This window comes from Anarhichas minor, unplaced genomic scaffold (genome assembly GCF_050575085.1).
Source record: "Anarhichas minor isolate MPS153535 unplaced genomic scaffold, ASM5057508v1 ptg000058l, whole genome shotgun sequence".
Classification (NCBI taxonomy): domain Eukaryota; kingdom Metazoa; phylum Chordata; class Actinopteri; order Perciformes; family Anarhichadidae; genus Anarhichas; species Anarhichas minor.
In genome coordinates, this window is record NW_027466504.1 from 12874089 (window position 1) to 12898194 (window position 24106).

Consider the following 24106-nt stretch of genomic DNA (forward strand, 5'->3'; position numbering starts at 1 on the left):
CTGACACACACGCTTTGGTGCTAAAAGAAGTTGTATTTGCAGCAATGTAAATGAATTACTATACAACAAATCTGCCTTGGGCATGCTGAGTAATCATTTTACTCCATTGCAATTTAGGCAATTTGTATCACAATGTTTGCTTGTTGACACTACTAATTATAGTAGTATAATTTGTCAGCTCTGTTTTTGTTCAATTCGTTTGTTAGAAATTGGCCGTATAAAGCTGGGAACATGCTGAAGTGGTTGCATCCTCTCTGTTTACATCTTATGAGGCTGGATGGCACGCACACACGGATCACAACCACAACAAAGCGGTACTGTTGATACATTTTTGTGTCATGAGTTCATTTTCCTCTTTAAACGCAGACAGACTTACACATACACACCGACGGCAGTGCTTTTTTTGTTTCAGTGGTTTGTGTTGAACTGGTGTCTGGTAGCAATTTACGTCTGGAAAGGTCTTTTAAAAATAACTCGACATTAACGTGAAGAAAACCCGGTGGTTTTACACAGTAGCACAAAACATTGTTTTTTGGTCTTGTACTGTCACTGATTCGAATGCATGATTGCCTAAAACTAATCTGATGTGACTTGAACATACTGTAAGTCTCCGTCCAGAGAAAGTGAAGGCAACCAGAGTATAAGTGGAAACACAACAGGAAAAGGGGGTCTAAAGAGCCCTCTCCCTCCCCTTCCCTAAACACATTCCCTTTTTGGGAGGCCCTCCCCCTAACACGAGGAAAAACAGCACAGTAATACTTGTGCAAGCTCCCTTGTCTCTCTCTCTCTCTCTCTCTCTCTCTCTCTTTCTCTTACATGCAGCCATCTGCCTGAAATATTGAACTTTAGACAAATCAGAGCGTTGAGGAGTGTCTGTGGGCTGGTCACGGCAGGATTTTTTCAATGACTCTGACTACAGTTTTTGAGTTATTCATTCTCCCATCCGGACGGCTGGATGTGCGTGTCCCTCTTCCTGACATCAAACGGGTACTGGCAGATGACAACCCTTAAGATCTTCTTCCTCAACAAAAAAATAAATAAATCAAGACGCAAGTTAGGCATTAACCCATCTGCTTTTTTTTCATTAATCCAGTGTGTCTTTCCTCTGCACAAGGAGGCCGCAAGGTTTAGTTTCTGCTTAAAAGCCTCATGGCTCAAAGTCCCACAGAGTCACGTCCTGCAATTGTCTCTGGGGTGTCGGTGGACAGGGGAGCGAGAGGGAGCGTTTGAGCCGAGCTCGGCAGCAGCGGAGCAGAGGGTGAGAGGCGTCTGGTTGTCTAGTCATCTGAAGGCGACTGAAGCGATCAGTGTGGACCATGTGTGCTGCAGCTCTGGAGGAATACTGTGGGTCTGTCTTTTGGGTGAGTTAGTGTGGGTTGGCGGGGGGGGGGGGGGGGCAATGGCTTCATTGTGGCCTCCAGGTCATCTCAGTTGACACACTTGACTCCAAAGAAGAAAAACACTGAAAAACATGTAAAACATTTGATGCACACATGTATGGTTGTTGGCTTATAGAGCGAATTCACTTAAATGTAACTGGAGAAATACAGAAATACAACATCACCTGTGTACTTTAATATAATACTAAATCTCCGATAAGTACAAACTTTCTTTTTAGTTTTTGGTGTTTATTTTGTGTTTAAAATGGTATTACAATTTTGTCTTCAGCATGCGTGAGACATGTGAAGACATGCTATGAACTATTATCTGAAAGATGTTGTACAGGGGTGTTTCCACCCCTGTACACAGTGAGCTCAGTGAACATGTGACTGACCAGTAATGGCTCTTAAGTAAGATATGAGTCAGCTTTTATGTTTATGAGCTATATGTCATTCGACTGAATATCTTTGGGTCTTGTAGTTTTTGTCGGACAAAAAATAATTTGTAGACATCACCTTTGACTCTGGGAAGTTGTGATTGGCATGTTTTCACTTCTTTGTTTCCTAGACTAAACTGTTAATTAATATAAAATATATTAACCTCTAGTGAAAACAAGCGTTATTTGTAGCTGACAATTTCTTTCCCCTCATTGGGAAACTTATGACAGAATCCATTTAGCTGATAAAGCATCCACGTAATTGCCTGAGTAAAATACATTAACGCTAATAAACACATGATGCCATCCAGAAAACATAAAAACATTCACTATTATTAGTATCAAGAGTGTAGCCTGTGTAATGGCTCATCCGTATTTTCATTTTTATGCTGTTAGATCCACTGCTTAGTTTAATGCTTACCTTTGTGATGTCAAAATGTTTCTTCATCCGACCCAAACAAAAGAGAGGTCCTTTGTCATTGGGTCCCAGCACATATCAAAATACGTCATGCCATCTATTGATCGACTCCAGAGTGTACAGAACACAGCTGCCAGGCTTTAAACCACAACCGAGAGATGTGATCACATCACTTCTGTTTTATTCATGTCTTCACTGACTCCCAGTATGTTGTTTACTTGTTTATTTTAAAGATGATGACGAATGACATGTCTGTTTTGTTGAGCTGCCTTTGTGTAGCACTTTGTAACATGATTTTGAAAAGTTCAGTCTCGAAAAAAAATGATAATAATTATATTTTTTATTATTTTGTATTATTCACAGTAGTACAGGTTGCCCATTGAGCAGGTGATAAGTGCTTGAAATACTTTTAAAGCATTTGAAAAGCTACATTTTCTGTATTGTTTCAGGGTATTCCGATAACACGCTGAACTCATCAGTGTTTCGCTCCTTTCACTCCACATTCCTGTTGGTCCATTTCCACCCATCTCTCCATTTCTCTCTTCTTCGAAGGTGCAAATTACTCATGCTGCTGTGCATACAACCATACGCAGGGATTTAGGGTTTAATCAAATATGAGTCACTGTTGATTACATTTCTGATCGGGGAGGTGTTGTGGGTCTCTGGGGGTACACGGATGAGAGTGCCTTTGTGTTTGCCTTCCTCTGAGATTAGGAGGGCTCTGTCATTCAGTGAAAAGTTCTCCTTGTGTGACGTAAGCATGTGTGTGTTTGTGTGTACACCTCAGAATGCTTCGTATCTGAATAGAGAAGACCCCGACCTCCCAGTATGTGTAGAGCAGACGGTGCTGGTCTGGATCCCCCTGGGGTTCCTGTGGCTCTGTGCCCCGCGACACTTACTGTCTCTCTGCAGGAGAACACAAGTGGACACAAAACACTTGTCCAAGCACTACATCTGCAAACAGGTAATTCATGCACACTGAAAGGCATGCTGTTCTAGTCATAATTGATGCTGAGATGAGGAAGAGCAACAAGTACCCCATGATTATGAAATCTTGGTCCAAGTGGGCAACGATACTATCTCCTCCAGACATTTTTTAGATGTATAGAAAACACTCGCAGAAGCTTGCAATAGTAATCTGTGGCTGGTTTGGTATTTTATATGGTATTTTTTCAACAAAGAAGTTCAATTACAGTTTAAAAAAATCTTTATATGGACTTTAATATGATTTAACTGTCAATCTTGACTGTCTTTCCTCCCCTCAGCTTGTGGTGTGTCTGTTGTTTCTGACGGCCATAGCAGCCCTGGCAGTCACACTAGGAGAGGATTTTGGTCCAAGCAAAGTTTCAACAGTGAAAAATCCTGGTGTATACTACGTAAACCCCGTCCTGTACGCAGTCACATGGGTAAATACAACAGGTTTTGTACTGATTTATTTGGTGCTCAAGATTTTATTTTTTTTAAAAGGTGACGATTTTTTTCATGATTTCTCCGTTAGATCCTTCTGCTGTTGTGCCAGGAAGGAGAGAGGCGGAGGGAAGGATCAGTAGACTCGGCCACTCTCTTCCTCTTCTGGCTTCTCCTGGTTTTGTGCGACATCTTCCCTTTCCAGACCCTCCTACGAGAGGCGCTCAGGCTGGTAAGAGCAGAGACGGTAGATCAAGTTATGAGCAAGGCATTACGCCTGCTAGAAGAAAACTGGTATCCTTAATCAGGCAGAATGCAATCACTTGATTTGATGTATTCTAACTCTCTGATACACTCATTTGTAACCAACAGGGAGAAATCAGTGATTACCCTCGTTTCTGTCTGTTCTACATTTCCTTTGGCTTTGAAGTGATTGCTCTCATCCTCTCTGCTGTGGCTGATGTTCCTCCGGAAGCCAAGGAGCTTGTCAAAAAGGTACCCAAATGGAGGCATTTTGGGGTTTCTACTTTTTTTATTTGATACTGCGAGATTCATAATAATATAACAACAAATATAATACACTGATCCTTCATCATAAGATGGCCTGCGTTGAACGTAATCCAACCGAGTGCTTTTCTTGTTTTTATCCACAGAATCCAGAGGCAGGTGCTGCCTTTTTGAGCAGAATCACTTTCAACTGGATTAGCAGGTAAGTTAGAAGTTGCTACGGTAAGAGTCCAAGCAAACACTCACACATGTACGCCTCAACGTCCAACTTCTCCTTATTTCTCCAGTATGGTGGTGAAGGGTTACAAGCGGCCCCTGGTTCAGGAGGACATGTGGGAGCTGAACGACGCAGAACGCACTGCTGTCATCAACCAGCGCTTTCAGCATTTCATGCATTCGGAGTTGGGTGCTGCTCGGGTCCGGTTCCAAAACAAAATAAAACGGGATAAGAGCAGAGGCAAAGGCCAGGAGGAGGCCTTTCAGAATGGCCTCTCCGACCGTCTGGGGAAAGGCGTCAGTCAGGATGTGCTGATGATGGTAAGAGTGTGCAGAGAAAAAGCCTTTGACACACATGTACAGGACATTCTCTTGCACTCTTTAGTAGTGCCATTGATTCTCTGTTAGGTGGTCCAGATTTATTGTTATTGAGTAGAGCCTATCAGTGTTCAAACCTTGTTTTTCTTTAGGAGGAAAAGGGAAAGAAAGGAGAGGAAAAGAAGAAGAAAAAGGACAAAAAGAAGGAGGAAAAGGACCATCCCAATTCATGGCTGATTTCCACCATTTACAAGACCTTTAAATGGGTTCTTATTGAATCTGCCTTCTTCAAACTTCTGACAGACCTGCTGGCTTTTGTCAGTCCTCAACTCCTAAAGTGAGTCACGTTTTCATTAACACCCTCTTTCAGGCACCAAGATATGTTCCCTGATTTCCTGGAGTTTTGTTGTCAGAATATAAGCAGATATTAATTGATAGTGATTTAAAAATGATTTCATTGCTCACAGAACACAAAGCCTTAACCCAACAAAGTCATACTGTTACTGTTTACTGCTGTTCACTGGTCAGTAATCATTAACTCAGCGTCAATAAACTCTCAAAAGGATATTGAACTGTTTGCATAGCTTAGAAGGCCACAGGACACTAAGCATCATTTTTGACTTCATCATTGTACTCTTGTAATGTTGTTCAGCTTAACTATACACTACTCATTGGTTAGCTTGAATCACAGGGTCTAGCAGGGGAGAGGGAATGATGAGGAATGAATAGAAATAGGATTCATAATGAAGGAAATCATTATAAACATAAACATAATGCCTCTAGATGCTTAAAATATCATAGTAACATTTGTTCAGCTGCTCCATTAACTAAGTTTTTTACTCCTCCTAGATTGATGATCCAATTCACTCAGGACAAAAGCAGGTATACCTGGGAAGGGTATCTGTATGCAGTGCTGCTGCTAGTGGTGGCCATTTTCCAGTCTCTATTCCTGCAGCAGTACTTCCAGCGTTGCTTTGTGCTCGGGATGAAGGTTCGCACTGCCATCACGGCTGCTGTGTACAAAAAGGTAACAACATTCTATACTAACTTTACCTGACACATCAGTACCAAAAGGAAATATATTACCATTCCAGTTCAAATCATAAGAAATCACCACATGTCGTTTATAACACCCCACCCAAGAGACCGTGGGCTCATGCCTTGTATCCTTCAAGAGCAATTTCTTCTACTATCCAATATCTCGTATATAGTTAGATACAGTAATTATTATCGTGATAGCTGTGCCTCCAAGAGCCCACTGCGCTGTATTCAATCAGTCGAGATAATTGTCACCTGCACCAAATTGTCCTCCTCTTAATTCCTTCCCGTCTCCCTCTCTCCTCACAATCTCTTCTTCATCCCTTTTCTCAGGCATTGGTGGTGTCTAATGACACTCGTAAAGAGACTACGGTTGGGGAAACGGTGAACCTGATGTCGGCGGACGCCCAGCGCTTCAACGATGTGACCAACTTCATCCACCTGCTGTGGTCCTGCCCTCTGCAGATTGTGCTGTCCATTGTTTTCCTGTGGTTTGAGTTAGGACCTTCTGTGTTGGCAGGACTGGCCGTCATGGTGCTGATGGGGCCGATCAATGGACTTCTAGCAACCAAGGCCAGAAAAATCCAGGTCAACAGAAATGCAAACTCATACAGGTTGTTACACCTGTAGAATAAAGTGCACTGTATATATCGCAAATAATAGACCTACAATTTTACTTTTGAATTTGAATTATAGCCTAAAATACTTTTTGTCTTCAAAATATAAGAAACAAGTAATATTGAATGCTAACAACCATGCAATTTGAAATATGGTGCACTAAGAAGGAACACAATACACCAGGATTTACTTACGTGCAACAGTTAAGGGGGTGAAATGTTAGTAAACTCCTGGTGCAGAAATATGAACACTACAAACAATGGAAAAGTATTTACATACATTTTTACGAATGTGATATGGGCCAAAGAGTGCTTTGTGCAGAAATTCTCTGCTATATTTATTGCTGAAGAAACAACAGAGAGAGTGGAACCTTTTCAGCTCTTGACTCTTTATTATACTGATTATTTAGATAACACGGAGAATTACTGAAACCACAGACACAAAAGCTAAATATAGCCGTCTTTGTTTCCTGTGTTCAAAATGAAATAAATATGACATTTTAAAAATAACCAATTTCGTGGTCAGCAACTCTCATCTCCAACAACCACATATTCATTCATCAAGAAACAATATTCTGTCTTCTACAAAAGCTGTGGCTTTTAATGAGGGTCAAAAGGGCCAAGTATTTCCCCTGAGACTTTGTAATGCTACAAATGACCTCTCCTCCTGGGTGCATCATTATCAGTTATTCTTACATGAGGTTAACAGGGAGCTGCAATTACCTGCTAAATTACATGTCATCTTCTTTTCAGATAGAAAACATGAAGTTCAAAGACAAGCGCCTGAAGATAATGAATGAAATACTTAATGGAATCAAGGTGAGTTAATGGCCCATCAATGGCGGTTGGTGTAAGAACAGCACGTCTTGTTCCCTTTTCTGAGTAAAACTATTTGAGGCAGACTGGTGAAGGTGGGGGACTCTGAGTGAGGCCTTCCTCAGATGAAAGGACGTTATGCCTCAGGATGAAGCTGAAATGTTATTCCTAAGTGGCTTCCATTATACTGCTTCCACCACCTGTGGTTTATTGACACTGACTACATTAGGTATGAATGCTATTCCTCTGTTCCCTCACCCTTCCTTTTCCGTGTCCTCTACTCCCTCGTCCCCCTCTTTGCCTCTCATCTCCCACCAGATTCTGAAGCTGTATGCATGGGAGCCATCCTTCCAGGCACAGGTTGAAGGCATTAGGGGGGAAGAACTTAAAGTCATGAGGAAGTTTGCCTACTTGACGTCTGTTTCCACCTTTATCTTCAGCTGTGCTCCGGCTCTGGTGAGTCCCGTTAAGGAGCTTCGCAAAAAGACGAGAAGCGGCTGATCAAGGATGGTCTTTGCAAAACCCTTTTTTCTTACGCTGTCTTTTCTTTTTTTTTTAAGGTTTCTCTGGCCACATTTGCAATGTTTGTAGGGGTGAGCTCAGATAATGTGTTGACTGCTGAGAAAGCTTTCACTTCCATCTCTCTTTTCAACATCCTTCGATTTCCCCTGGCCATGCTGCCAATGCTCATCGCTTCCATTGTGCAAGTAAGGGAACAACAACAAACGGTACACGCACACACACCAGACCTAACAGACCACTAACTTGTTCTTTTGCACTTCAGACGACAGTGTCTAAGAAGCGCCTGGAGAAGTTTCTGGGAGGTGAAGACCTTGAAAGTGACATTGTGCGGCATGACCCCAGTTTCAGTATGTTCCCCATCATTATTTACACCTGTTCTTCCGCTGAGCAGTGAAGCATATTTATATACTGTATACATGTACGGTACATAATGTCCTCTCTGTCCATCTGCTTTCATTTGTCTGTGCTTCTGTGTTCATCTGCTAGACTCTGCTATTAGCATATCCGATGGTTCCTTTGCTTGGGAAAGAGAAGCAGAGCCTCTGCTGAAAAAGTATGTTTGTTGTATCAAACACAATATTACACATTTTGGATATTACACTATATGGCTGCAAAACATTATGTTTGTCCATACTGTGTTTCACAATGTTGAACATATTTATTCGGTGCTTGTTTGCCAGCGTGTCCATGGACATTAAGCCAGGTCGGTTGATAGCAGTAGTTGGAGCTGTGGGCTCAGGAAAGTCCTCTCTCATGTCAGCCCTCCTGGGAGAGATGTACAGCACCAAAGGATTTATCAACATTCAGGTAACACCCTATTTCTGTCGTCATATCTGTCTAACAATAATACTATAGCGTGTTTGGCAAGGGGCATATAATATTCACAACATGAAGATGTTTTTTTCAACTGCTGTAATAATTGAACATTCACTTTAGATGACCATCATCTGACCATCAGATTTGCAGGAGTTCATTGCTGTTTGTTAAGCTTACAATACATGATTGAATTTATTTGTTGATTAAAGATACAGAATAACTCTGCGGAGCAGTAATTACAATCACCAAGGATTCAAATACAATAAAGCCTGAAAGGCGTATTGCCACTGGAGTCCTCCAACATACAACGCAACAACAACAGAGAACGAAACACCATTTGAGAAACAAAATGCATACAATGGCAGAGCGGAGCAGCCTACATGTTCCACGTTCTCATTCATAATGTAATTCAGGCTTCAAGTTACTGAGAAACCATCTTTTCAAGTCCATTTCAAAGTTGTGCTTTGATGTGATCAATATTAGGACTAAAGGAGGATTTTTTTGTACAGCAGCAGCATAAAGATGTGTTTTATCCAGCATAGTCTAAAAAACAAAACAATATAAAATTACTACCTCGTTTTAAATATCTGAGTCAATGAAACATAATTCCATTTATCTTACTTTTCTTAGAAGTGCACGCCTTTTCATTCTAAATCCAATTTTGAGAGCTCTTACTTCATCAAGGTTTTACCCCAGTGTTAGAAATGTTTTAAGTATAGTAATCCATAATACTAAGTTGCTCTTTGGCTCGAAGAGCAGTTTTGTCCATATTCAATGGGGGAATAGCTTGAACCTTATTTTACTTCCTAAGAAATTCTAATAGGAAAGGCTGCTGTAGCAATGTGAGTTCTACAGTTGAACAATGCAGCAGTCAAAAAAGGCTTTTAAACCTTTTCTTTTTTTATATATATATATATAAAAGTCCAATGATTTATTTTTGGCCTCTCATCAGGTGAAGTGTTTGATTTGAATGAAAACCCTGGCAGGGTGCTGGACTCCAGTGTGGTTAGAAGGAGCTCTGTGCCTGACTCGTAATCTCTTTCTGCCCAGGGTTCCCTTGCCTTTGTTCCACAGCAAGCCTGGATTCAAAATGCCACTCTGAGGGATAACATCCTGTTTGGCTCTTCCCATGAGGAAAGCAGGTTCCAGGGGGTGATACAGGCCTGCGATTTGGCACCTGACCTGGAGCTGCTACCTGGCGGTGACCTCACTGAGATTGGAGAGAAAGTAAGATTCGAGGATAGAGAACACCAACATGATCATAATTGAACATTCGTCTCAGTTGATTGCAAAGCACACACAACCATTGGCAAGTGATGCCCCTTATTTTCAAAGACAATACCAATGTTCTAATTATTGTCAATGTACTTTTTATCATTGAATATGTTGTAAAATGATTGGGATATTAATAATCGGTCAAAACACCCTTCAGTACCACTGCTTTAGCATCCTGTAGCCCATTTACTCTAACTTTGGTTTACTTCACATTGTTTTTTCTGCTGTTTTTTCTTCTTTCCAAATATGAAACCAACTAGCAGAGACTTAAAATCTGCTCACAAATCCATTACGAAGTGGTTGTATTTTTCCTCAAGGTTGTTATTTTTAATTGAAATGTAGTTCCAATAATGAAGATTCAACAGCTGAGACTTATCTGCCCAGCTGCCAGGCAACAGTACATTGATAGCTCCTTGTATTTAAGAGAAGCTCCGGATGATCCGTTGAACCTGATATTGTCTTGTGTTGTTTCTCTCTTCTCCTCTGTCGTTAGGGCATCAACCTCTCAGGGGGTCAGAAGCAACGTGTGAGCTTGGCCCGGGCAGCTTACAGTCAGGCTGACATTTATTTATTAGATGACCCGTTGTCTGCTGTGGACTCTCATGTAGGAAAGCATCTCTTTGAGAAAGTAATTGGACCCAATGGACTACTCAAAGACAAGGTTTGTGCTGAGTTTACAATATGCATTGATCCGTAATATATGTTTCACAGTAACATGTTAAATGTATGTTAGTATTGGTAGCAGGCAGTTCAGGATATTTTAAACCAAAAGTAGGTATAATAAAAATATAAAAAGTGGATTTACAGTCTTTTCACAGATCTTATATATTTTCTTTTTTACTGTCCTGAAGTGAATCATGATTTCACAGCTGAGGTCTTTGTCTGTACAGACTCGTATCCTGGTGACTCATGGAGTGGGCTTCCTGCCATACGTAGATGAAATAGTGGTCTTGGTGCATGGAGTGGTTTCTGAGGTTGGATCCTACAACAGCCTTCGTGCCAGCAGGGGAGCTTTTTCTGAATTTCTGGACACATATGCTAAAGAGCAAAGCAATCAGACCTATTCAGAGCCAGGTAATTACACAACTTCTTCTCACTGCATTTTGGATGTAAGCTGCACAGAATACTGCACTTTTGTGGCACAACCAATAACTGAGGTTGGAATATGTCAATGAGTTACTATGTGATTATGAGATTTATATAGACCTGCAGATTTGTAAAACACCATGTATGCTGTGTGACCACATTCATTCAGATCATTACCAGGTCGTTGCAGACGTGGAGCTCATACCTGAAACAGAGGACACTCTACCCGACTCTCCTTTGGAGGACACAGTCTCTGTTACACTTAAGAGAGAAAACAGTATCCGCCGCAGCCAGCGAAATGGCAGGTTAGAGCAATGAAATGAAGTGGAGGGCGAAAAAAATAGAGGCACAGCTTGTGTGAGTGAGTGAGGATTAATGTGGATGCAGTGGACTTCTTGTAGAGCACACGAGCAAGTCACTGCGATTACAAGATCTCATGTCCGGAAACAGTCTCATACACTTCTTCTTGTTTTCATGCACAGCATGGAAGAACACTATTTGAATGTCCTACTAAGTATGTCTTTATTATGTTTTCTTATTTGGTCTTTTCTGTTGTTTTTTTCTAGTGTCAGACTAAGAAAAAGTAGCTCCTTAAGAAAATCAGACAATGTCAGTGATTTAAAGAAAGGCCAGAGGCTGATAGAGAAGGAAACTATGGAAACAGGAAAGGTAATCCAAGTTCTTAGTTTTTTTAAATAGCACAAATGATACAACATTAGAACCTGTTTCTTAGCCTGTTTTCTCTCTTAAATCCAGGTGAGGTTCTCAGTGTACCTCCAGTACCTGCGTGCCATGGGCTGGGGATATACTGTCATGGTCTTCCTGGTTTACTTCATCCAGAACGTTGCTTTCATCGGTCAGAACCTGTGGCTGAGTGACTGGACCAATGATGCTGTGGATTACTACAACATGACATACCCTAACTGGAAGAGGGACACCAGGGTGGGAGTGTTTGGAGTTCTGGGAGTGGCTCAGGGTAACCGAACATATAAACTCATTACAGTTTTTTTGTTCACAAATATTTTCAGATTCCTAAAATTTAGCTTCAAAGCTAAAATAAATTTTATTTCTCTTGGGGACAGTAAACTCTCGTTTCCCGTAGTTTTACAATATTTTATATGCGACCTGCACATTGAGTTTTTATATGCAACATATTGTATTGAAGGAATAGTTTGACATTTTGGGAAGTACGTTTATTCACTTTTTTTGAAGCTAGAGCCAGGAGAATATTAGCTTATCTGTTTTCATGTCATGGTGGTGGAGATGGAAACATTGTCATGGCCTACGTGCATTCACATCATCTGACAACTCAAGACAGTTGCACTCGGGATATAAGACTATATCCATTAAATTAGTTTTATTACTTTACGCAACAGACATGAGACGTCCATGTGTTTGGTTTCAGGCTATTCTGTACTGTTCAGCACCACATTGAATATATTAGAGCTTTCTAACAAATAGTTACATCACATAACTATTAAACTAAACATTAATCCTATAACTAAAATCACAAATTGCCATTTTCACATTTCTGTTTGTGTACAAATTATATAGACAAGATATGACATGTTTATTGGTGAGCTATAGAGGTGCTGATTAGCTTGTCTTTGAACTCTGGACAGAGCCAGGCTAACTTTTTCCCACTGCTTCCTGTTTGTATGCTTAACTAAGTTAGCCCCCACCCTGGCTGCAGCTCCATACTCAACACAGAGTTTGAGAGTTCATTTCCTCTTTTAACTCTGAGCAGGAAAGCGAATAAGCGTATTCTCAATTAAACTATTCCTTTAATCTAGTTGCCTTGAAAGAAAAAAACCTTTTCTTTGGCCCATCATCTAATGATGTTGAACTAATGGGCAGACTATGGTAATTGTTACTGCTAAATTGTAGTTTTCAAACATCGTTTATTTTCATTTTTGAAACAGCATCTTACTGTTCTGTTTCACTAATCTGGCTAATGTAGGAAACTAAGTACAAACAAGGAGGGGTTTTGGATGGCACAGAGGAATGATATCTTGTTTTTGTTTTTGTAGAGCAACCTGTTATTAGATTGAAGATCAAAAGAACAAAAGAAACGTATTACAGAAGTACAAACATTTAATAACTTGTAACAACTAGTGCATATTTGGTTCAAGAAGAAATATAGTATCATTGCTACGACTACTACTATTACGTTTTGAAATGTTGGTTTACATTCTAAGACAGCATATTACAGGGGACATTACATAACAATATTGCAAACAATAAGGACAAATTACCAGCAGCAGTACTTAATGTCCTACAGGTTTGGTTCCTGAATAACAGTTGTGGTTTGGTTTAATTCTTCCTTTTGTCAGATGAGGGAATACAAATAAGAATGACTGACGGTCACAAAGCCATAACTGCATGTGCTGACCCTGACTTAAATTACATCTGAAATATAAAAGACAGAACACCCGTATTGTGATACTTAAAGAGGTTTGTGAGTGACTGAAGGTCAGCCTGCAATGATTATAACAGATCTTTACACATTAGAAGTACACCAAACGAAGTTTGCTCAAAGGATGTGTTGGGTTTATCATTTATTTTTACTGCTGCTTTCTGCCGGAGAGTAATTGGAGTCATCACACTCTCCTGAAACAGGAAATATCTGATAATGAACAGTATCTTGTCTCCCCACACTGACAGCTGCTCGAGTTTATTCAGACGATTGTTCGCACTTTCGTGTTAAGTACCTCTTTTGGATGTTGATGATGGAACCACTTATGCTAATCAGCTGCACATGTGATGTGTACATTACTCCAGAATTATTCCTGAACTAATTTAGTGCTCTATTTTTAGCAACTGTGGACAAATGGATTTCTCTGTGTGAAGATGTAGTTATGCATTTTGTATATCTTTTCTGGCAGGCCTCTTTGTGTTCATCGGTACGCTTCTCCTGGCCAATGCTTCGGTCGATGCGTCACGTACCCTGCATTCAACGCTGCTTAACAACATACTTCGAGTTCCGATGGTATTCTTTGACACCACACCTATTGGAAGAGTGGTCAACCGCTTTGCAAAGGTAGGCTTTATCATTTACCTTTTGATATTTGTGTCATAGTTTCATTTTTTTTTTTTTTTTTGTGCTTTCTTTTGGTCTGGCTGAGGTTTTGCTACCTATTTATTCTTAACATTGTGATCTCACTAGGTCTGCATAAAGTCATCTCTGTTGAATGCCGGATATATTAGAACAATCCACTGGACTGTGGGCAATTTCGCTACTCCAAAGCAATGTTAATTTGGCAATCATTATTGCCATGGAGACTCCACGGCTCCTAATGAACAAGTATAACATTGAGGACATTTAATATAAGATGTAATTTTGAAGCCATCTAATGGCTCAATGTGATGCCCCACTTCTTTCATGTTCACTCCATGTGTGCTCACCTCATGGCAATTCCACAGATGCTAATGAAAATAGAGGGAACCATTGACGTTGGATTTTCTTTCCTCTGTTCTGGGTGATCTTGAAAGTACTGTAATAAGTTTCTATGATGCCCAAGCCCATATTGCATTATAACCACTGTTATAATACATTATAATGTGATTATAAGTTACACTAAGTGGTCATTGGGTGCTGTAAGTGGTTGATGAAATTCCTGAGGTATAGGCAGATTTAATACGTTACAAGCTGGTTATAAGTCACTATAAGTGGTTATTATTTGCTTTAAGTAATGTTAAAAACATCTCATTAAATCTATGCCAGAACAACTTTTCTCTTTACTTAAAGCACCCAATGACCACTTTGAATTGATTATAATCACATTATAATGCATTATAACAATGATTATAATGCATTACAGCTATAGGAATTGTAATACGCTATGATACTTAGCAACAAAAAAATGTAATTATTAGTATATTTGTAATGCATTATAGGTATGGCCGTATTTGAAAGTGTTACCGATCATTTTAATAAAGACTAACTCTTCCATCGCTTGTTCTGAAGGACATTTTCACAGTGGACGAAGCCATTCCACTGTCCTTCCGCTCCTGGCTCCTGTGTCTGCTGGGCGTGTTGGGGACACTGTTTGTAATCTGTCTGGCCACTCCTTTCTTCACCGTCATCATTCTTCCTCTGGCCCTGGTCTACGTTTTTGTACAGGTAAGCTGACCAAGATAGCACAAGAAAAAAATTTTTTTAAAAACTTTTAAAAAAATTAAAAGTAAGGAATGCAAAACATTGAATTTGAAATTAAACCTTCCGCTGTTTTCTGTTGATTTCTCTTTGCCCTCTCTCTACACCCAGCGCTTCTATGTGGCGACTTCAAGGCAGTTGCGTCGGCTGGACTCAGTGTCTCGCTCTCCTATATACTCACACTTTGGTGAGACAGTGTCGGGTCTGTCAGTGATAAGAGCCTACGGCCATCAAGAAAGGTTTCTTAAACACAATGAAACCACCACTGATGAAAACCTCAAGAGCCTCTACCCGTGGATAGTGTCAAACAGGTCAGATATTGAACTCCGACAAACTCACTCGCTGTTTTCAAATCTAATCTTAAGACTCACCCGTTCTTCTCTCCCCTAGGGTCCCGGCTCATATATGTTTCCTTTTAAAATTTGTTAATAATTTTATTTACTTTTAAATCTGGGTCTATTTTGTCTAAAATATAATTCATCCTATTTGAATCCTTATTATCACATGGTTCTTTAGTGTGAATTTAGTTTTAATGTGACGAACCTTGAATGGTGGCTTGTATTTAAAGTGTGCTATATGAAATACATTCATAATTGTTGATATCCTTATGTTTGTGTATGTGTTTATTCACTCTGCAGATGGCTGGCCATTCGTCTGGAGTTCCTTGGAAACCTGGTGGTGTTTTTTGCTGCTCTGCTTGCCGTCATTTCTAGGAATTCTCTGGACAGCGGCCTGGTTGGCCTGTCTATATCCTACGCCCTTAATGTCAGTGACGCACACACTCATTACACACACGGCAGATAATGATGATGTGAATGTTAATGGAAATATTTGCTTGATGAGGATAATGGTGGTATATTTATGCTAACAATGCAACGGGGTCCTATTGCGGCTTTGCAGGTGACCCAGACCCTCAACTGGCTGGTGAGAATGACGTCAGAGCTTGAGACAAATATCGTTGCCGTGGAGAGAGTGAGCGAATACTCCGAGCTGGAGAACGAGGTATGTTGTATTGAGAGCTTTTTTTCTTCAGGTGGTGTCATTATGTCTCCACCATTTCTCATCTACGCTGTGTGTCTTTGTTTCCACAGGCCAAGTGGGTTACTGACACTCGGCCTCCAGAGAACTGGCCCCAGGCAGGAAGGCTACAGTTTGACAACTACAAGGTCCGTTACAGACCTGGATTAGACCTGGTGCTTCATGGAATCACCTGTGACATCGACAGCACTGAGAAGGTCTGTGTGTATTTTGTCTGTATACCCATCATGTGGGCATGTCTGTGTAACAAACCTGTAGGCTTTATCAAAGTGGACATCTTAATTGGACTGCTGAATAGATAAACCTAGATCAGGGGTCGGCAACCTGCGGCTCTTCAGCCCCTCTGTTACGGCTCCCTGAGTCTACATCAGGGGTCCCCAACTGACGGACCGGATCCGGACCCAGGACCTAAATCCGATTGATAACTCAGAATTATACATATTAGGCATGAGTTTATACTTTAACCGGCGCCTCTTATTCAGCCGTTACGGCACTTGTTCGGCGGTGCAGGAAACACACCGACCAATGCATTGTAAATCACATCACGTGATGCAGCTCAGCCAATCAAATATGGGTATTCTGACAAGTTTCCTGACTCGAGCGAGGTTTACACACACCGTGACACACGGGGCTAAGTCGAGGAAATAGAAAGAAGAGCAGGGAAATTGCGCTGAGCGAAGAAGATATCTCGCATGACATTCTCCAAAAAGAGAAACATGTTCAGAGAGAATATAATTTATAAACAAGAATGAACAGAATCTTATATGTTAATTATTCCCACAGGCAGTCAAATCCTCTACCTCTGTCAAGCGCTTTTCCCCCGCGAACCCGAACGGCTAATCATGATTTTCAGATCCCCGCCCTCTGTAAACTATCAATGGATAAATCCAAAAAAAGAAAAGTCACAGAGGAAAATAGAGAGTTTAACTCTGCGTGGACGTCTTCATTTGCTTTCACTGCCAACGATGCTGGTTTACCTGTATGCTTCCAGAACAAGCACACAGCATGTGCTGAAAAGTGTCACGCTGGAGATGAGCGAAAAAGAGCGATTTCTCAACTGCTGCAGCAAACTGAGCTCTTCATAAGAGTTTGATATTGTTATAACAGGTAAAATTGCAGTAAAATGTGAAGAATTGTCTTTATTCTTGTTCTATATTTTCACAACAAACTATAGTTTTTGCATATATAATATAACTATATATAACACTTTATAAGCTGTGATATCAAATAGCTTTTACGGCTTCAGACACATTTTATTTGGTGGAAGATAGGACAAAATGGCTCTTTGGATAGAAAAGGTTGCCGACCCCTGGCCTAGAACAATAGTAATCTGCCAGTATACCTCAAAATATATCAAACATGTGTTTTGAGCAATAGAATACAATATAAAACAACCAATTATGTTTAGTTACAGTATGTAGATGCTGTTTATCATTTGCAATCAATTGTCTAACTTTAGATCAACAAAACCTGTAAAATCGAATGTAACAGGTTTGACATTAGAATAAGACAGACAGGGATTGTTTTGTGTTAAATTTGAGTCAGTTTTACCACTGACTAGATACTACAAAGGGCGGGTTATATTGCAGCCTCCTTAAGATGATGAGAACAACATCCACATTTATTTGTAGTGCCATCTCATTTTGTGCCTTTCATCTTTAAAAAGAGAATATTGATTACCGTATTTTCCGCACTATAAGGCGCACTTAAAAGCCTTTCATTTTCTCAAAAAACGACAGTGCGCCTTGTAATCCGGAGCGCCTTATATATGGATCAATTGGTTAATTGGTTGATCCATACTGGTTGTACACGGCGCTCTGTCAAAATGTTTCAGTACGACTGGTAAACTACAAAGCCGCACCGCGGTAAACACCGGTACTGTGCTTACTCCTAGTCCAACACCACTTGTGTGTATAAAGACCCCAAAATGGCACCTTTCAAGAGACACGCTTACGACGCTATTCTATTCTATGCGCCTTATAATCCGGTGCGCCCTATATATAAAAACAGTTCTAAAATAGGCCATTCATTGAAGGTGCGCCTTATAATCCGGTGCGCTTTATAGTGCGGAAAATACGGTATTTGTTTCCTCTTGCCTGCTCTCAGCTGCTTTTCTTTGCAGAATTTTTGACTTTATTTTTCCTTGGTCTCATATCTTGAATCTCTCATCAGAGTGTTATTGTATCTGCAGTGTGCAAACCTGCTGCACTGGGCATGCACAGCTAACAACATAAAAAAAAGTACAACATATAGCCTCTGATGTTATGGAAGTGCCTTCAACAAGGCAGAGACGATGCATGTGATTTGACTGATGGGTGTGCTTTATAAGAGAGCTACAGTTATCATTAGACCCACTCCAAAGAAACGCTGCCGCTGTTTCTTAGAAGCTTTCAAAAACTCTGTAGCGGGATTCTAAAGGCACCTGAGTATCCATGTGAAGAAGCCTCAAATTACAGTATTGCTTTGAATTTCTGTTGTTATAGAATACAAACATCCTCTTCTTCCTCCAGAAACAGATTATAAAACCTATTCGAAACCTACAATTTTCAGGAATGATGTTGTTTGAGGTAAAGTGTTGGTTTAGATTTGTATCTTGGTTTGGCGTGGGTTTGAAATGGCAAGACACATCTGTATGTTAATTAATTTAATATAATTGTGCATCTTTTGTTTCTCTGTTTGTATTTTGTAAGTCAATAGTTGATATTTGTTGTCTCTCCCTGCGTTCAGATTGGTATAGTAGGCCGCACAGGGGCCGGGAAATCCAGCCTGACCAACTGCCTGTTCAGAATTATTGAAGCTGCTGAAGGTCGTATCCTCATTGATGATGTAGATGTTTCCACAATTGGCCTGCATGACCTCAGAAACAGGCTCACAATCATACCACAGGTATACACAACAGACAACACAAACCTACACGCAGCATTCGGTTTAAAATGGTACACTGACCTATCCAACCCTGTGGGCTCAGGATCCAGTGTTGTTCTCTGGGACCCTGAGGATGAACCTGGACCCATTTGACAAATTCAGCGATGAGGCGATATGGAGAGTGTTGGAGCTCTCCCATCTGAAGCACTATGTGGCGGGGCTGCAGGAAGGACTCCAACATGAAGTCACAGAGGGGGGAGAGAACCTCAGGTGGGCCATGAAAACACATGTCACTCTTCTGACAACTAGTTTTTGCTTTGAGTGCAAAGCAGTTCACTTTCAGTTGGGTTATAAATATATTTAAACACACACAGTTAACACTCAGGTAAATGGCACAGAATAAAGTTGAAGATTTGTTGATTTGTAAGATAAGATAGGGGACAATAAAGTATATATAGAGTTGAGATCAAAATCAAGGCAGAGTTCAAAGATGGGTGTGATTCAAGCAAAGGTCCCAGAAGTAGGGTGGTAGGTAGTGGAGAAGGGGCCATAGGCCACTTTATACCCCTGGCCCAATTGTGTGTTGCAGCTGCTCAGATGGTTTGTGGTGTATTTTTTCTCTCTGTGGGTTAGAAAAACACTTTTTGTCACTCTCTTCTCAGTGTTGGGCAGAGGCAGCTGCTGTGTCTGGCACGAGCACTGCTGAGGAAGTCTCGTATCTTAATCCTGGATGAGGCCACAGCAGCCGTTGACCTGGAGACAGACGACCTGATTCAGAATACCATCCGCAAAGAGTTTTCACACTGCACTGTCCTCACTATTGCCCACCGTCTGCACAGCATCATGGACAGCTCCAGGTGAGTTTAGTGTCACCTAATATGTCTTGATGAGGTGTCTCTGCATTCATTTCTCATTTTTCAATACCAAATTTGTTTCTTCCCTTCACTTGCATATGGTGTGGAATCTACATTTAGCCTTTCCACGTTATTTATGCAACATTTTCTCATGGGGTAATTCCACCCAATTAAAATGTGTTTGTTGCCAAAGGACACAAAATAACAAATGTTATGAAGCTAACAAACTGAAAATGCCATATTATTGTTCCTCTGCTGTTGCATCCACCTGTCTTTTATGACGGTACTAAATAGCAAAGTTGTGTTTGATAAAACTTAAAATGTGCAATAAGAAACACATACATGTATAAAGACAAAATAATCCAAACTCCAGGTCCTTTCTGTGAGTAGTGTCAACAACACTTCCTACAATTTCTCCCCACGAAAGCATTAGGAAGTTTTGAGACTCAAAGGTCACACATGTTCAAAAACACTTGAAGAAATGTGATTTCAAAAGGATATATATATATATCAATTTTATTGACAATTATTATCTTCTAAAATGACAAGCAGTCCAACTTCAAAATACAGACCAGTGCTGACAACAAGTTAGCTGCACTTCAAATATTTCCACACTACCCGATACACATGAGCAGAGTTGGTTTTCCTGTTATGATAAGTGTAGGTTGCTGCGTCCAGTTGTCAGCCTGCTTTTGCTTTTTTTTTTTTTTTGCTTTTGTTCCCCTACTTCTCAAGAATCATAATATCATATCTGACTATACCGATTGGTCTACCGAGTAACGCCCCCAAAGTAAACAAAAAAAACAAATGCCGTATTCTTCCTTTAAACTGTTTAGCATGGAATTACTTTTGCTTATTATAATAAAGTCTCCTTTTATTGTTTATATCCTATTCCTTCTGCCAAGAGTTAATTAAGGCTCTTCTAAATTAAGGGTTTGTCTCTCCCGTACCATACGCTGCTTTAATCATTTTGTATACTTTAAGAGCCGTCTTTGCCAATTTATCTGCTTGTTTCTTTACCTTTATCAGCCATACGAGCAGAGACCCAACAAAACTGCACTTCTAAACCCATCTTGATGTGGATTCCTATCATGAGATCTCCTCTGATTGTTTGCCTTGATGACAAACCTCTGAGAGTCGCTGCTCAATCTGAGCAAACTACTTTTTAATGGCTGTACTTGTTCTATCCACTGACGGCCAAACATGATCGCAGTTGCAACTTAATGGCGGTTAATTTTTTCATCCTTAAGACAACTCTAGTGTTTTGGAAATTTTCCGTAAATTTACCGACCCTTTGCAACCCTATGCATTACCCCTCACTGGAGGTCACCAGAGTAGTAAGTAAGTAAGTAAAATGTATTTATAAAGCGCTTTTTACAGACATAAGTCACAAAGTGCTTAACAGGGCAGAATTACAAACATAAACAACACAATGTAACCATAGGGCCAATAATTTACATACACACAGAAAATACAAAATTAAAACATGGTTTAAAAGCAGGTTTAGGACATGGGGTTTACCCAAACGCCAGTCTAAAGAGGTGGGTTTTGAGCTGATTTCTGAATGCATTCACAGAATCTGCAAAGCGTAGGGGTGCAGGCAGAGCATTCCACAGCCTGGGTGCTGCTGCCTCAAAAGCTCGGTCACCACGGGTCTTAAGGCGAGTGCGTGGGACTGACAGAAGACCTAAAACGTTTGACCTGAGAGCGCGGGCAGGTGAATAGGGGCGAAGTAGATCAGCTGCATGAGTAGGAGCCTGACCGTGTAGTGCTCTGTAAATGAGAGTGAGAATTTTAAAGTGTATCCTAAATGCTACAGGGAGCCAGTAGGGCCTATCCAACCATGTTTTTCATCAAAGCATCAATCTGGATCTGGAGCTTATCCCAGCATGCATTTGGAAAAGAGCAGGGAAAATTGCTGGGCAGTTTTCCAATCTCTTGTAGGGCTGATTGACGTGGAAAAACATTTACACCTAAATCTGACTATAATCCTTACCTGAAATAAAAGGTATACTATCCCCCCTATCCATAATGGACGGCACAAAAGGCTACACATCCATTTCCTTCACATTTAAGCAGGGAGTTAACTTCTGTCCTTCTCTGCCAGCCAATAATGACATGCACATTACTCAGCGGGTTCCACTTTCTGCCTTGTTCTTCCTCCACAGGGTGATGGTGCTTGATGCTGGTAAAATAGTGGAATTTGATTCTCCAAGCAACCTCCTTCAAAAACATGGCCATTTCTATGCAATGGCAAAGGATGCTGGAATTACGCGAGACGAGACCACAACTCTCTGATTTTGCACCTTTTTTTTTTTTGCACAATTAACTCGAAAGTGTATTTTAATTTTTTAATACAAACACATATTATAACATCTGTATTTATAGGAAACAATAGAAAGAAATCATATTTTGTATGTAAATTATTATTATTATTATTATGCAACAATAAAAAACCTTTCTTAATTACTGCTTAATTGTTTTTTATACTACTGCATCAGTTGTTTCAACTCTCTGTCTTATTGAACATTAACTGGGTCTTTAAATGAATAGCTGTACATTTTGGGAAATACACTTATCATAATGGCAGAGAGTTAGATGAGAAGATGGATACCGCTCACATGTCTACAAGAAATGAACAAATGAAAACAAATTATCATTTTGACTTTGTACAGATTAAACACATTATGTAATATGTAATGTTAATTAGTGAGTTTCAGAGGTGCTGGCAGGTGGATTTTGTTACTTTTCTGACAGAGCCAGGCACTCAGTTTTCCCCTGTTTCCAGTCGTTGTCCTCATGTTTAGCAGACAGGTATTAGAGTGATATGTCAACCCTCTGCCAGAAAGCGCGTCGTGCAGAATCTCTGGGCGAAGATCAATATCGATCAGCATGTGTGGTGATTATTAGATGCTCTCTCAGTCACATGATGCGTCCTGGTAACCGGGCATTTAAAAAAAAAAAAAAGTATCTAATCGACCATTCCGATGTGTGTAGATGTCTATCGTTATACTGTATCAGCCTGGTGTCCTTTTCAGGCGACATGAGACACAGCTGTGCGCAACAGCTCTTCGCTCTTTCGCGGCACGTCACGGAGCCTGCGGATTTATCAACAGGTCTCCTATTACCTTCAGATGCTGCAGGGATTTCATAAACATAAGCTTCTCACACACTATAAAGCAGCGGTGGACAGCCGATATTGAAAGTAATAAAATAAATAAAGTTCATTCACATTTCTTTCTCAACACGCACACTATCAGACTGTCTTGCATGTCAAAGCAGCTGCATTGACTTGTTTACAATTTCTATCAGCCACTTTTTTGAGAGACGAGAGAGAGAGAGAGAGAGGAGAAGAGAGATGATCACAGCTGTGTATTTTTGATTGTGAAGAGCGCTTCACCCTGCATCTTGTTCTTGTTCCTCTAGAAGGTAAGTCTACGCATTATTGATCCAATACACCTTCTCACATTAACTGACTGATAATGGCGCTGAAATCTTTTCTTTCTTTTCTTTTTTCAACTGGCTAGATTGGCAGCGCAACAGGTTGTACAGTGTGCGCTCTGATTTTAATTTCAATAAGATTTCTATTCAATAAAAATGAAATGTTTGACAGATGAATTTAATTACAGGCAATTACATGCACTTTAAATAATGTGCATGATTAGAGCGGAAAATGCAACAGGTTTCTGAGTGAATGTGTTCAGGACGGCTGATTTACAATGATAACCTCTCTAAGGTTAAGCTTCGTCAAATATGCATTTGTCTGTTATTTGCTGAATGATTTAGTTTGTGTCAGTGACTTTGTCCTAAATGTTTATGAATGTAGGCTTACAGTCAGCATTTTTCTTGACAACTGCTGCTGAAAATCACTGTATTTTAGTGCATAGCAATATGTGCTATCAATCTTATATTTAATATAAATTATTAGCTAAAATAGCAAGAAAGAAATTGTGCACATTAAAAAAAATCTTTACTCTAAAAAAAGGATGAACATGGAATAGTTGATTGTGAGATCTATCCCTTCTTATTTTCTTCTTTCAAAGACAATAATCGAGAGGTCACTCTCTCATGTATGTGGTATGAGAGTGTAGTTTAGCAGGCGACCCTCCTATTATCTTCTTCTGGCTGGTTGCTCTGCTGAATTGTGCACGTCTATGCAACACCATAAAATAGTGCAGCACTCATTTAAAAGCAGCCTAATTTAAAACAATAACATCTGACCTGCAGAATGGTTGCTAATGTCAGTCTCATTGTCATTGTTATCATTAACCCAACACAGTCATGGCTTTTATATACTATTTCTCTATAACATTCTTCTAGTTGTCAACCAGCTGCCGCACC

At 40.2% G+C, this 24106-nt stretch overlaps 1 protein-coding gene across 1 annotated transcript; it reads left to right on the forward strand.

Annotated features, from left to right (window-relative positions):
• The first annotated feature begins 1316 nt into the window (after positions 1–1316).
• On the forward strand, positions 1317–22063 carry abcc2 (ATP binding cassette subfamily C member 2). The gene is made up of 32 exons (XM_076076941.1): positions 1317–1361; positions 3022–3198; positions 3500–3640; positions 3733–3873; positions 4014–4136; positions 4295–4350; positions 4436–4685; positions 4835–5019; positions 5532–5709; positions 6054–6308; positions 7091–7156; positions 7472–7609; positions 7714–7860; positions 7938–8022; positions 8162–8228; positions 8356–8482; positions 9542–9718; positions 10260–10427; positions 10657–10840; positions 11022–11157; positions 11419–11521; positions 11609–11828; positions 13738–13892; positions 14820–14975; positions 15120–15319; positions 15647–15773; positions 15909–16010; positions 16100–16243; positions 18774–18932; positions 19015–19181; positions 19574–19768; positions 21934–22063. The coding sequence occupies exons 1-32, from the start codon at positions 1317–1319 to the stop codon at positions 22061–22063; spliced, it is 4704 nt and encodes a 1567-aa protein (XP_075933056.1).
• Positions 22064–24106: the final 2043 nt, after the last annotated feature.